Below are 15812 nucleotides of genomic sequence, written 5' to 3'. Positions count from 1 at the left end.
CTAAATTGTATGCCTAAAAATTACAATTGTATGACAACAATTAATACATTGCTGAAGCAAACAATTAATCTCCTCGACCCATCATCAGTTAATATAAGGATTTACCGAACCAAAAACTTGGGACTTCGTTTTTGGTTCGAGCGTTGCGGTGTGATCGACCCTTCCGAGGTCGAGCCAACAAGATTCTATATATATATATGATATATATATTATATATATATATATATATTATATACATTGTATATATATATATATACACAGCGTCTTGCCGTACATACATAAGCGTACGAGACGAGGGGGAGGGCGAGTTTTTCATCTTATAACAACTAGTAATATATTTATTAAAGTAATATATGTATCCAGGGTTTCTGCCAGAGGGTAAAACGGGTATTGCGACATACCCAGATTTGTTTGCATTTTTTTGTTTTTTAAAGTTAACCTTTTAACTAAATTAATTACTCTTATCATTAATGTATGATTTTCTTAACCCTAACCCTAAACTGAATCAATTTATTTTCTGGGGGAGACCCCCAAACCCCCTGTTGACTGTGGTTGCATTCAATTCCATAGCACCATACCCATTACTTTCTTTCTGGCAGAAACACTGGTATCATTCAACAAAGAATATACTGCCTACATAAGATCAAATATTCAAGGAATTGTATTTCATGAAGTTCTGAAAAGTTGTATGTAAAGAAACAACTATTCCCAAAACTATCTTAAAGGTACATCATCTTTATTTACAAATGTCAACATTGGTGTCATATTATTTGGAAATGTTTTTAATTCTCAGATCATTATAATACCTTTATAATCCTTGTTCACCGGTGTGTCACTGCCTCCAATGTCACTAGCATATGGAGAATCAATGCAAGGGGCTGAACCTTGCAATGGGGATGCTGGTAATGAATATTCCATCAATTCATCATTGCCATTTTCATGTTCTTGGCAATTTCCCACTGTCATGTTAATGGAAAAGAGACTGGAATAAAAAGGACAATGAGTACCTACATGTATATGACTATTTGTTAGAGAAAATACTTAATACGTGCACTGCAAAGCATTACTTATTTTTATATGTCAATAATAAGTGCACATGACAATCGTATAACATTATTATGTATTCCATAATGCATATAAAAAACAAGTGAATTTAAAAAACATTTTCTACATGGGATAATATCCCCTTGACCCACAAAGCATTTTCCCACAATTCGGCTGCTCCGTTCATGTCAAAAGTATTCTGTCAACATTGCTATAGTATCACAGACATAAAACTCAAAAAGACAGTTTACCAATATAAAGTGACGACATAAGATGTGATTTTCCCTAATTTTACATTCATCAGGAACAGCTACGGCTGCAACAATGGGATGGCTTTAAATTATAAAGAAATCAATGGAAATTTAATTATTGCAAATTACCACAAATTTGACATTCAGAATGTTCTTCATATGGGATAGTTGACTGTGATGATGCATCCAAAAACACCAGACTGTCTGTGACTGTTGACTTTCATTTCATGACGTTTGTATCATATATTCTTCTGATACGATCTAAAGATGATCTACTGCCAACCATGCCTGTACTTAGACCAAGATGATTGAATACACCTGTAACAAATTAAATGAACAATACACACTGCAATAGTCCATAGTTCAGTATTAAAACAATACAATACAAAAACACGTTGATCGAGGCTGGCAAAAGTATACTTTTAGTGCATTAAAAATTGTTATCTATCAGTTTTATACATATATTCACAATCAAGATGTGTTGTTTTAACCATTGTTTTATGAATAAAATTAACGTTTGTTTACAAACATACCCCAACACTTCTTTCAAGATGTAATGTAACGCAACTAACCTGCACAGACTAAGGTGACATGACTGTATCTGTGTGGTCCTTAACCATATGTTTGATGCCATATAACCGTAAATAAAATGTGTTGAGTGCATTTTTAAATAAAACATTTTTTTTTTTTTTTATATCATATAGCCTATGCCTTTAATTGATGTCTAATAGTATCGTACCGTCATATAAATTTGACCATCATGTTTTCGTACAGCTCATTTATACGCGATTTTCCACGTGCATACTGAAGGTGTGACTTAACAAACATCGCAGATTGACAAGAGGTTTGCTACAAAACTGTTGCGTATAAAACTTCCTTGTTTAAGTATGGCAATTAATTTATTGAAAAATAATGTTAATGAATCACTGTCCAAGTTTTGGGTACATACCATCATGTAAATACAAACATAGAACTTTACTGCATCAGCTATATCTGCACTCGATATGTGCCGTCTGCTTTGTTTATATCAACATTTGAGTCTTGTATATCCTCAATAATAATGTCTGGTCTGCTAGTACCAACACTGACATCACACGTTACTGGAGTGTTCTGTATTCCAACTGTACATGACTGTACAGACTGAGAAGGCACCTGTGACTGGATGGCATCTTCATCCAGACTCGATTCATTACCAGCTGGTTTGGCAAATCTGAAAATACAAGATAACATACCATATTTTTGAATATATTACCATAGATGTAGATTTAAACTGTATACATGTACATAAAGATTATGTGAACATTTCTACCTAGTGTTTATTCATTATTATAAACTCATGCATAATGAGAATCGCCAATTAGCTAAGCCCCCCCCCACCCCCCCCACTCAAAAAAAAAAAAAAATCCCAACCAACCCCAACCTTTTTCTTTCTAAAAGTACATAAATACATGTGCATGTAACAAAAAAAGAAAGATAGGTTTTATTTAATGACACACTCAACACATTTTATTTATGGTATATGGCATTAGACATATGGTTAAGGACCACACAGATATTGAGAGAGGAAACCCGCTGTCGCCACTTCATGGGCTGCTCTTTCCAATTAGCATCAAGGGATTTTTTATATGCACCACCCCACAGACAGGGTAGTACATACCACGGAATTTAATATACCAGACGTGGTGCACTGGCTGGAACGAGAAATGGCTTACCCACGCATCATCTCTACTTGGCATTTGGTTGGCCCAAGTGTGGCACCATCAGAATCAGTTGTGGGGCTCCTCTTCAATCTTCGAGACCTGACTTTTGGTCGTTTAGGTGGGTCAGCTCTCTGCGCTAAATTTTCAGTGGGTATCTTTTTTTCAAAAAAGTTAGATCCGACACCGTTTTTGAAATGGACAGTACGCACTCGCTGTTGCTTTCCAGTATTTCCGGCTTATAGCCTTCTAGATTCTTTTCCTTTTGGCAGTTTGTGCAAAGTAACTTTTTTGTTAAATTTGCCGATCTTACCCCGAAAATTATGACAATTTGTCATGCAACAATAATATTTTCCCATGTTCTGACCTTTACGGATTGGACTGGAAATATAAAATACCTACCCACAAGGGACATAACTCGCAAATAGCACAATTACGAAAGTCGGGAAATTAGGTCTCACTACACAGATGACTTCCGGGTGAGAGTTGATTGATGACGGCCCACTATAGTTCCTAATTGTGACACATGTTATGGTTCACATATTCACTTCTAGGAAATGGTGAAGAATTAAAACAATATGTATATTTAATGGTAAGCCTTCTGGCTGTATTTTGCCCATATTATTTTGTAATATTGTGCATCGATCTTTTAGGACATGGGTATATAGCGCAAGTGACAGCCGGAGTAAATCGGTTAATGAACCACCTGTTTGGACCGGTACTAAAGCCAGATGCGGTCATATAGCAAAAAACTGAGACCAAAATGTTCTCAATTTTGGAGTGAAAATAAATGCTTATATAATGTACGTTCGCAATGGTGTATGTTGTTAGTGCTAACGAGAACCCATTCTATGGGAAATCTTCGCTTGAAGTTGGGCAGTTTAACATGGGTTTCAATGGCAGATGACATCTGTGTAGTGAGACCTTAGCAGACGACAATTTGTAGTACATTTCCGTGAATGGATGTTTTCCCATTCATGTGACGTCAAATTCTCATGAGATTCTCGCGTTATCTGTAATGGCTGCCAAAGAACTTTTTTTTGAGTTGATATTTGTTAATTTGGGATTTATTTATTACATTTGCAAAAATAAAAAAATAAAAAAAATAAAACGTGCCAACAATATCAAATAAGTGTTTTCAATAAAATGTAATTGAATTCTTTACAGAACACTGAATTGTTTGCTACAATCAGGTCAGGTCAGGTCAGAGAGTTTAACGTGCACATTGAGAACAAACTGTTGTAGCGCACGCCTGCCCTGGGCGCAGGTGTCGGCCTCAGCCGGTTCCTCCGTCCAGGACAGGAAAGGGGCGGGGAGGGTGAAGGAGGGACCGCCTGCACTGCCAGGTGCAAGCAAGGGAGCACCTGCAGTCCGACCGTGATCGGTAACAAGCGGAGGTGTGGTTTGGTGCTATGGAATTTTGAGTCCCGAACTATGAGTCCAAAGAGAAATGGTGCGCATTTATGAGAAGGAAATTAGGCGCATTTTTGAACGGTCTGCCGATATAGTAAAGAAGGGAGCTACGTATACAGTTTTGAAATTTATTAAGCCGAGAGTAGCTCGTTAAGGGGACCTAGATGGCGTTGAAATGTCTCCCTAGGTTGCCCATAGGGCCCTTAAAAGGGCATGAACTGTTCAGCTCATGGCATGACAACCCAGGGGAGACTCGCTAGCAATTCTGTATGTATTGCTACAACTGGAATTGCAAAATGGTTTAACGTGCACATTCAGAGCAAGCTGTTGTAGCGCACGCCTGTCCTGGGCACAAGTACCGGCCTCAGCCGGTTCCTCCGTCCAGGACAGGAAAGGGTTGGGGTGGGTGAAGGAGGGACCCTCTGTGCTGGCAGGTGCAAGGGAGCACCAGCAGTCCAACCGTAGTCGGTAACAGGCGGGGGTTGGTATGGTGCTATGTAATTTGGAATGTCCCGTAGGATTAAGCCAAAGGGAAATGAGTGCGCATTTTGACGAAGGAAGTTTTGGCGAAATTTTGATGGTCGTTCTAAAAATAAACGGTAATTGCTACATTTCAATTGAATTCAATTTATTGGATATTACCAAACAAGCTGGTGACGGTGTCAGCAAACAGATAAAAAACAAACATACAACATCAATAACCACAACAACAATTAATAATAATAACAATATTAATGTACATGCCAGACGGGGAAACAAAATTTATATTATATTTGCTACACGAGGTATATGCCTCACCTCGTAGCACTAAACAGAAGACGGTGTCGATGTGAGCGCTACGTTATCGTATCTATAGTTTGATCAGAAGCAAATTTTTGGTGTTTTTTCTCCATAAAAAAAAAAAATATATATATATATATAACATACCCGTTAGTCCTGGTACCATTCTAAATTAGAAGAATTAACAACTTTTATATCCATGTCTTGTTCGTATGTACGAGTTTGTTATTATTATTTTTTTTTTTTAATGATCTTAAAGTTACAGTCTCTGGTACAAATTTGAAATAAAAGCTCAAATGCACTATGAATGGTTCGGAAGCGTATTAGTGCCATCACATGCAATAAAATAATTCTATTTGCCTACATTTAAACTTGGAAAAATCAACTTTTAATTAAAGTTGATTTTTCCAATATTAAATGTAGGCAAATACAATTGGCTTACTCCCATTTGGTCGAATTCCCAATTGGTCGAACTGCTAAAACAACAATCGATATGGTTCAATGGTCTTACTGACATGCATGTTGTTACCTCAATCATTATAATGAACTCTTCCAGATTATTTGCAAACCGATTATTATTGTATAGATGATATAGATATCGCTTAACGCATAAAGTATGCAAATATGACAAATATCGAAATAATCCATGTATTGAATGTAGTGAATGTCTGTGATTCATTTTAAAAAAGGTCTCCATCTAAAAATGTTTATTTCACAAAAAGCAAAATAAATAAATAAATCAACATTTTAAAATATTAATTCTTTCAAGTACACATACAAATACAAATGTCCACTTAAGCAGGAGTTTCTTTCAGAATGTTACACTCACTATGTCACAATCACTGCAGCTTCGTGAGGTGACCATTGTCCATCTATAATCATAACTTGTATAAACATGAAGAGGTCATGTTCATTACATACACAGGTAATCAGGTAGTGGTTATATAACAGACGAGTACTTATTTTTCGACCAACTGGGAATTCGACCAAATGGGACGACACCAATATAATTATTTTATTGCGTTACATGGCACTAATAGCCTACGCTTCCGTACTACGTATATATATATGTATATATATATATATATATATATATATATATATATATATATAATTATGTAAACTTACAACACTTTCAATTCTGTCTTAGGTCTATTGAGGAAGAAACCAGCGAACATGTCGAGTCAGAATGAATGACTGAATGTTTAATGACACCCCAGCACGAAAAATACATCGGCTATTGGGTGTCAAACTATGGTAATGCAAATAAATAAAGTGATGATCAATATCAATATAAAAATTCAAGATTTAAATAAAAACAGTGTAAAGAGCTGTGCAAAAAATACAAACACCACAGATAGACACTGACGTTTACTCAAAATTTCAATTGTATCATCTGTGCTGTATTGGCCATTCTCAAAGAGAATGTTACACCCCTGCACCATGGTGAGGTTACAGCACGCGCAGGGGTTCTCAAAGAGAATGTTACACCCCTGCACCACGGTGAGGTTACAGCACGCGCAGGGGTTCTCAAAGAGAATGTTACACCCCTGCACCACGGTGAGGTTACAGCTCGCGCAGGGGATATCGAGTCAGAGTCAGACACCGAATACTTACCTTTTTACTCAGTTGAAGACCAAACCGAAACCTGTGGATCGTGTTTTTTGTTAATAAATTCAGTGTGGTTTGACGTTAATCTAACTAAAAATTAGCTTCACTATTACATGTGAATCAAACAGCAGCCCGTTGGAGCTCATGTCCAGTTGACTTTTCATTCGACCAATCAAAACCGTACTTGCAAAATCATGCCAGTGATTTGAAAAGAATTTGAAAACATTCGGGATTATGCCGAGGGTATACGAAATGATTCGGGTGAATTACGAAGTATGCCGGAAACTAATTGCAATATAAAATTAGTTTCAAGACGAAAGACTTCTCTAGCTTACGACGATGCGGCAAGACGTTCTTTCGTGCGCTCACGAGCTACCCCCCCCCCCCCCCCCCCCCACACACACACACACCTGGAGGGTATGATGGCTTCGTTTGGAGCCTTGTTGGAGTACCGAGTCGCGTACATGGGGTCTCGGGTGACCGTGACCTTAGTGTATGGCGACCCGGTAAAGAAGAGGAGGGAGGAGGAGACGTACGCCGGGAGCGGCTCGGGGGGATCCAAAACTGGCGGCTCAACCGCCAGCGGCGGGTCCTTCTGCGCCTATTGCATAAATAGTCTCGCCCGATATTTTTAGAATTTGTATGCTCCCGAATAACGCTATAAAAGGCAAAGTGTAATTGGTCGATATTTAAATATTTATTTATAGATGAAATGTCACCTGGACATGGGAGTTAGACCTACTGGTAGACCCAGTAGAGCTAATTTTAATCAGATTGGTTTGACTAAGAAGATAAGTAAAGGTGTTTTGGAAATAAATAAATATTATTTTTGTGTCCAATTTACAAAACAATCGGCTGAGAAATAAATAACATGTAGTAAATTTCATAGTATAAAAAAGCATTCCCTGTGGAACCGACTAAAGCCCCGTTCACCCTGTCAAGGATCGTCTGGCCGGATCCACGACGTATGAAAACCTCACGGATGACCCCGGATAGTTGTCTATTCGCGGTCCTCTACAGATGCACCACGGTTGAACTATGGTTTTCGACAGATATACTAAGGATTATTAAGGATAGGGGTTAGTTGACAACGGGGAGCGCAACGGGTCGCTACGGACCGCTAAGGGTCGGTACAGTTTAGTACGGACCACAACGGATTGTCACAAATGCAGACTTTCGTTTTTGAAAAACCCAGGAGTGCTAAAAATTGCATTCCTCAAAATGCAGAGGAGGGAAAAATCGCACCCCTCAAAATAATCACCATTAGAGGCAATTGCACCAATTAAGTTTGAGGAGTAATGATTTCTAAATTAAATATCTTAAGAGTTAATGTTTTGTGTTTTCAAAATAAATATCCTAATTTAACTAACATGATGGTTGTTCTCAAAGATGAAGGAATGGGCCATTGTGGTATTACACACAAAAAAAAGAAACGCCATGAACACAACATTTATCGATTTCTTATGTATTATATGCATATCATGTTGCACTAAAATTCTGAATCATGATAACTGGTTGACTATTTATGAATAAAGAATTGAAACTGATTTGTTTGTACTTATTCTTTTTTTTTTTTTTAAACCACCCTAACGTAAATTTAATTTTAAAATATACATGCTTTACGCTCGGTAAATTCATTTGGTTTACCGTGAAGCGCATAATCCAGTCTAGCGTCATCTTCATAAATCAAGGCTAATATTCGTTCCTCGTATTCAGCCTTGATACATGTAGTCAAGATTACTGATATCCACTACTAGCGCCCTCTATTGGAAGAAAATTTGTAACACCGATTATGTCCCTTACACGATGACATCGCTGACCAATCACAGCATCGGTAACATGTGACAATCTTGAAAGCAATATCAAATATTAACCGCCGAAACCTTTTTTTTAACATATCGTGACAAACACAACACGTTTCCACGGACGCTGACGCTGCCATCTTTGTTTACAATAAAAAGGGAATCTATAAGGAGCGTTGCGATTCGTTGCAATCAGATCTCATCGCATCCAATGAAATTTAAGCATTTTGTGGCACGATTTCTTGACTACATGTATCAAGGCTGAATACGAGGAACGAATATTAGCCTTAATTTATGAAGATGGTCCAGCGTTTGCTAATAGAACTGCGCACAGGGCAATCGTCAGTTTTACAGCGTGTGACAATAGTTAAAAAAAAAAAAATTTTTTTTTTTTAACTTCGCGGAAAATCGTAATTCCATTTCCAAATGTTTCACAATGGGAATTCCGTCCGTTTTCCGCGATCGCGATCCATTAACAATGATGGAAGACTGTAAAGAGTTAGCTGAATAATACAGTCTTCTAAATATATAAGTTAAAATTATAGATATAGTTATATGATGGGGGCTGCAAGTGGTTAGAAAAATAATGCAGCCCTCTGTGATATTATTTATAAATGGATAAAAAGTTATGTGGGTTAGATAATAGCACCTTCTGTTGTCTGATTATGATATAAAATAGAAATAATTTGAAAAGGACTGTAAGGTGTTAGCTAAATAATACAGTCACTTAAATACTAATTAACTAAAACAACCAATGGTGGTAGTTAGATTGGGCCACTTTTGGTTTTGATTTATTGAGGTCATTGACCGCGCCTGTACTCATATTTACAACTATGGTTCCCTGTTTAATGATCGCCTTGGGCGTTAGGCCAAACTAGACCTTGACGGGTTGTGGCCGTTTTGTTTTCCTGTTGGCGGCCCGTCCCTCTTTAAATGCTAGTGGGTGATAGATAACGTCATGTCCCTTAGGGGGAGTGGCCGTCCTTATTTTAAAAATATATAAAGTGTTTTAAATAAATAAATGGTTTATTTTCAATCTAATTAAAATTAGCTCCACTATTACATGTGGATCTAAAGACAGCCATTTGGAGCATATGTCCACCAATCAAAACCTTACTTGCAGAATCCTGCCAGAGATTTAAAACTAAAAACACTGCGTAGTCCCCAATGTCCAGGTAACATTTCGTCTGTAAATAATAATTTAAATATTGACCAATCACACTTCGCCTTTTATAACGTTATTTGGGAGCATACAAATTCTAAAAATATCGGGCGAGTCTATTTTAGTGGCCGCAGTACAGCGAACCATACCAATACGTACGGGGTGGGTTATCAGTTTTCAATTTTACATTAAAAATTATTTATTTATTTATAAAATTAAAAAAAAACTAAATCAGTCTTCAGTTTTACATTACATATTATTTATTTTATAAAATAAAACATGTTTTAAGGCATTCGTAATTCACACGAAACATGTATACCCTCAGGATAATTCGGAATGTTTTCAAATTATTTTCAAATCACTGGCATGATTCTGCAAGTAAGGTTTTGATTGGTGGACATGAGCTCCAACTGGCTGGTGTTAGATCCACATGTAATAGTGGAGCTAATTTTAATTAGATTGGTTTATTTTATTTTTTTAGATATTTATTGTAGTATATTTTAATTGTGATGTGAATTTATATTGTATAAATGGTGATGGGTAATAGAGTATGAAAGTAGTATCAGCTCCTGGTTGACTGTTGGGGGATCTGTTACCTGGCAGTAACATCTTCCCCACTCGGTGACTGCTTCATATATTGTATATAATGTTAGAATTTTTAATTTGATGTTTTTGGTTTTCAAATTATTAGTTTAGGTTACAAGCGTGCTCTTTGTTAATGTGTTGTTTTCTTATATAATTTTAACTATTGAAATAAAAAGAAATGTTGTAATTAAATAGGGCTCCTATGCCGACGAGGGAGACTGAATGTTCTTTATTCTTTTCCCCCTCGTTCGGTTTTTATACATTAAAGGGTCACAGTGTCTTTTGGATGATGTAACGTTTTTGTTCTCGAGTTTGATAGGGAGGCGCCTCGGAGTTTCAGGAGCGGAGATCCGTTTCACTCTCGACTTGCCGGACGAATTAAAAGCTGAAATAATAAATGACATGAAGAAGAGGAGAATCGAAACTGGAGGCCACTGAGGCTGGAGGGGGGGAGGTCGGGTTCTATTCTGTGGGGGGTGCGTGGCGCTAGGGCGTAGGCGAGAGATAGGTTTGTCCGCGGCGATCCCCCCCCCCCCCCCCCTCCCACGCCAAGGTTACCGATAGAATTGATTGTCCTCTTATAAAGTAGATGGTCATGCAGGGCCTTCCTGAGAACAGGGTTGAGCCCCCAAATGTCACCAATACCTTTCCTTCTCCCAGGGCTAGTAATACTAATAGTATATTTAATTTTAGGCAGCCCGATCAAATAGCGACCAAAATTTAGTAGACCAGAGCATATATATTATAGTAAAATTTAGAACTGCACTCCCTGTTATGTGACAAGAATTATAGAGACATTGTAAAGAATACAATATTATCGGTTAAAAAACAATATATGGCTCTTGTTTATAACCCAGACAATTTGGAACAGATACCAGATAAGGACTTCCACTATACTATCAATGATCAATTATTTTTAGATGTATTATTGATGGAAATCAGAGGAAAAACAATTTCTTATTCTTCATATAAAAAGAAAGAATGTCAAAAAAGAGAAAAAGATCTTGAAAAGGAAATTGAACAGTTGGAGGTTAATTTGGATAACAAAACTATTCAAGAATTTGAAGATAAAAAAGGGAACTAGAGTCAATTAGAACCCAAAAAATGCAAGGTGTATTTATACGCTCTAGAGCTAAATGGATTTCAGATGGAGAAAAACCGAGTAAATATTTTTGTAACCTTGAGAATCGTAATTTTATTAGTAAGTCAATGACACATCTTGAAAAAAATGGTGTCTTAATTACAGACTCTAAAGAAATAATGAAGGAGGCTGCAAGCTTTTATACAGATCTATACAAGTCTAAAGAAAACACTTTGAAACATATTGAATTGAAATCCCTTTTTCCTGATGTTGACATACCCACTCTTTCAAAAGATGATGCAGATAATTTAGAAGGTCTTATAAAATATGAAGAATTACTTAGTGCTCTTAAAAAAATGAATAATAACAAAAGTCCTGGATCAGATGGTTTTTCTGTAGAGTTCTTTAAAAAAAATTGGAAAGACCTTGGTTATATTCTGCTACGATCAATAAATTATAGTTTTGAAATAGGAGAACTTTCAACAACACAAAAAGAAGGCATTATAACATGCATTCCAAAAGGAGATAAACCCAATTTTTTTATTAAGAACTGGAGGCCTATATCCCTTTTGAATCATCATGTATAGCAGAACGAATTAAAACTGTTTTACCCAATTTAATAAATAAAGATCAGACTGGCTTTATGGCAGATAGATATATTGGAGATAACATAAGAACAATCTATGATATCTTGTCATATACAGAAATACATAATATCCCAGGTATGCTTCTGCTTGTTGATTTTGAAAAGGCATTTGATTCCGTAGAATGGTCTTTTATTGATAAAACTTTAGGGGTTTTTGGTTTTGGAGAACAGATTAGGCATTGGGTACATACTTTTTATAATAATATTACATCATGTTTAGTAAATAATGGCAATACATCTCCTTGGTTTCCTATAAAAAGGGGTGTTAGACAGGGTGATCCTCTCTCACCTTATCTGTTCTTGCTCTGTGCTGAAATTCTCGCCTGGTTGATTAGAACCAATAAAGATATATCTGGTATAAATATTGCAAATGAAGATCATGTTATATGTCAGTATGCTGATGATACAGAGTTTATTTTGGATGGTAGTGAAAGGTCATATATGAGTACTATTGACACTCTTAATCAGTTTGCTACCTTATCGGGTCTTAAAATAAATTATGAAAAGTCTCAGGTTATATGGATTGGGTCCAAACGGAATAGCACTACAAGATATTTAACCAATATCAAAATTGAATGGAATCCTACATACTTTAAGATATTGGGAATAACTTTTAGTTTGAAACTTCAAGAAATGGTCAATTTGAATTTTAAGAATAAATTATATGAGATAAAACAAATCATTAATAAATGGATGAATCGAATTATAACTCCACTGGGAAAAATAGCCATTATTAAATCTTTGCTTATTTCTAAATTGAACTACTTGTTTCTGACTTTACCAAATCCCCCAGGTGATTTCCTCATCCAACTCAATAATACTCTCTTCAAATTTCTATGGAATAATAAAAGAGACAGAGTGAATCGGGCACTTATTTGCAAATCGATTAAGGAAGGGGGTCTTGGGATGGTCAATATATATATAAATTTATTGACTCCTTAAAACTTACATGGATTAAAAACTTTTTAATGAAAGATACTAAATGGAAAAATGGAAAAATATACTTTTAGCAGATTTTCCACAAATGGAAAACACTACAATATTTGGTAGTTGTTTTTGTAACAAAATCTCAAATAGTATGTCTCATCAATTTTGGAAAAATTGCTTACAGGCCTTAGCAGCCCTTCAAAATAAAATCAATAGAACTTCTTTTAAAGAATTTTTAACGGAACCCATTTTCTATAACAACAATATAAAAATTAATAAGAAATATTTTTTCTGTTCTGACTGGCATATTAAAGGTGTAACTCAAATTTGCGACCTATGTAATCGTAATGGAACTTTCTTGTCTCATGATGAGTTTATTGAATTATATCAAATACGGACTGATTTTGTTACATTTTATGGTATCATAAGAGCAGTAAATAAATATCTCAAATTGTTGGCTATAGACAAAGAAGAAACAAATATATCAAATGATCAGACAGTATGGATAACCTTACTAACTTCCAAATCTCGTGGTACGAAACATATATATTATACCGTAATGTCTTCCAATGACAAAAATAAGGCTAAAACAAAATGGAATTTGTGTTTTGATCACAGCTTAGAGTGGCCTAAAAATTTATGAAGGTCTTTAAAACTACAAAAGATACAAAACTCAGATGGTTTCAGTATCGAATTCTGTTGCGAATATTAACTACTAATACATTTTTTGTAAGAATGAAAGTGGTCCAAACCGATAAATGCACTTTTTGTTCTAAGGAAAGAGAAACCTTAGTACACTTGTTCTATACCTGTGAGATTACTCAGCCTTTCTGGAAAGATCTCATGCACTGGTTAAACACTTCTTGTACTCGCCTTTATAATATGAATCTTAGTGTGGAACTGGTTCTAATGGGATTGAAAACAAAAATAAAAACAGACAAAGTGTTTGATCTCATTTTATTACTTGCTAAATTTTGTATATATAAATGTAAGATACAAAATATGAAACCAAATCTTATTCATTTTAAACATATGAAATAGAACAAAATATAGCATTTAGTAACTGTGAGTATGAAAGTTTTAACAGAGACTGGGCAATGTACAAGCCACTGTTACAATATTAAAACATTACAATATTATTTGTTAAATTCGGGCCAAGCTTGTCTATACATCAAAGGCTATCAAGAATAATATATCGGTGTGAATGTAGTGTATGAAAGTGTGTTTAAAAAAAATATATTAAAAAATAAATAAATTCACAGATGCATTACTGTTTATTCTATACTACATGCATATACTATTATACAAATGTTGTCAAGTTTCAGGTTATTCAAAATAGTTATTAGTTTCTTCAAGTATCATTCCTGGGTCTTGTAGACCTCCTGTCCCTTTTTCCCTGGATTGGGGCAGTTAATTGTAAACAGGGTATCTGTGAAGGAATAAAAATAAAAATAAAACAATAAAGAAAATTTAGAACTGCGCTCAAAATTTAAATTTTTTATAAAGTAATTGACCCTTTTATTTTATGATTTAGAATTAAAAAATTGCCCCTTAAATGTTCTGTCCCAAGTCGGGCCTCTGGCATCCAGAGCTGGGACTTGGGATAGACATGCTCGAAACCTTAGTGGTATAGGAGCATGATAAAATTTAACAACAACAACCATTAACAATAAAGTTCAGACAAGTAAGTAAATACAAAACTTTCCAAACCCCTAAAACCATTAAGTTTACTATAATCCATCCCATCCTTCTACAATTTAAGTGTGTTTGTTTTGGGGTTTTTTTTTTTTTTTTGGGGGGGGGGGGGGGGGGGGGGGGGGGGGGGGGGGGGGGGGGGTGGGTTGTTTGGGAGGTGGGTGGGTGGGTGTGTGGGGGTGGGGTTGTTTGTTTGTTAAAAAAAATCACTGGGTCTAAGTGTGCTTATGAATCAAAACAAAATATATTTTAAAAACAAAGGCAGTGAGCAGTAATGGAAGCTGTATTCGTGGGAAACCCTAAGTTTTCGTGAAGAAATTAACCCATAGAAGCCGAGCTATACATTCAGACAAGAACCAAGAAAATATGAACTGGAGTCTGAGCAACTGTGGCGAGAATAGACGTCGGAAATGAGGGTAGTAAACGTCGCATGCGACGTGCGACGGCTTGTTTTGCAACCACTGTGTAAGCGCTAACTGGCGCTCGATATAACTGGATAACCCAAGTTATTAGGCACTGTAAAATATGTTTGGTTATTACACTTCTTGCCATTAAATGATACATTACTATGCTACCTCGGAAGTTATGGTCAGTAACTTTGTAAACTATGAATACAGTGGTAATGTATTAGATTACGTTTTCTTTACATTCCAAAATTAATTCTGATACTGCAGTTAAATATGCTTAGTCATTTCGTTTGTATCTTAGAAAACCTTCCCAAAATTTGTTTTTTTCTTTCTTTTATACATTTTTATGTGGCATCTGTATCAAAAATACATGGAATCCTGGAATAAGATTTTTAGGCAAGTTATTCGAGAAAAAAAATGAGTATCCGTGAAGTAAACAAAAAAAGAGACGGTCGTGATGCCTGGACAGGAGATGGTGGGATGTTAATAACCAGTGGAGTCGAGTGATATTTAGTGATAAATCTCAGATAGTAATTGGCAAAAACCGTGTTTTTGTTTGGCGAGCTGCACATGAAGCATACCGTCCCGAATGCACGTCTGTTCCATGTCAACGAAGGGTGTCGATTATGATCTGGGGCTGCATTACATGGCATGGTGTCGGAATTTTGTGTATGGTTAATGGAAATATTAATGCTGAAAAGTATCGTGAAA

The 15812-nt window shown here is 35.9% G+C and overlaps 1 protein-coding gene and 1 long non-coding RNA gene across 3 annotated transcripts in view; both read right to left on the bottom strand.

Moving 5' to 3' along the window:
- Positions 1-556: 556 nt before the first annotated feature.
- On the bottom strand, positions 557-6937 carry LOC121386376. 2 transcript variants are annotated; one of them, XR_005959637.1, is made up of 4 exons: positions 6803-6937; positions 2245-2505; positions 1425-1613; positions 557-982 (listed from the first exon to the last, which is right to left on the bottom strand). It is a non-coding gene; the product is annotated as an uncharacterized LOC121386376 (long non-coding RNA). The 2 variants fall into 2 exon arrangements; XR_005959636.1 differs by lacking the exon at positions 6803-6937 and adding an exon at positions 3008-3373.
- Positions 6938-14357: 7420 nt separating this feature from the next.
- Positions 14358-15812, bottom strand: part of LOC121385936 (BTB/POZ domain-containing protein 6-like) — a 14111-nt gene continuing 12656 nt past the window's right edge. Inside the window, exon 3 of the mRNA XM_041516731.1 lies at positions 14358-14428. Within this exon, the coding sequence (XP_041372665.1) occupies positions 14358-14428 (71 nt within the window). The remainder of the gene's footprint in view (positions 14429-15812) is intronic.

Source organism: Gigantopelta aegis, chromosome 12 (assembly GCF_016097555.1).
Source record: "Gigantopelta aegis isolate Gae_Host chromosome 12, Gae_host_genome, whole genome shotgun sequence".
Lineage (NCBI taxonomy): Eukaryota > Metazoa > Mollusca > Gastropoda > Neomphalida > Peltospiridae > Gigantopelta > Gigantopelta aegis.
Note: the sequence above shows the minus strand (reverse complement) of the source record. Positions and strands in the feature narration are given on the sequence as shown.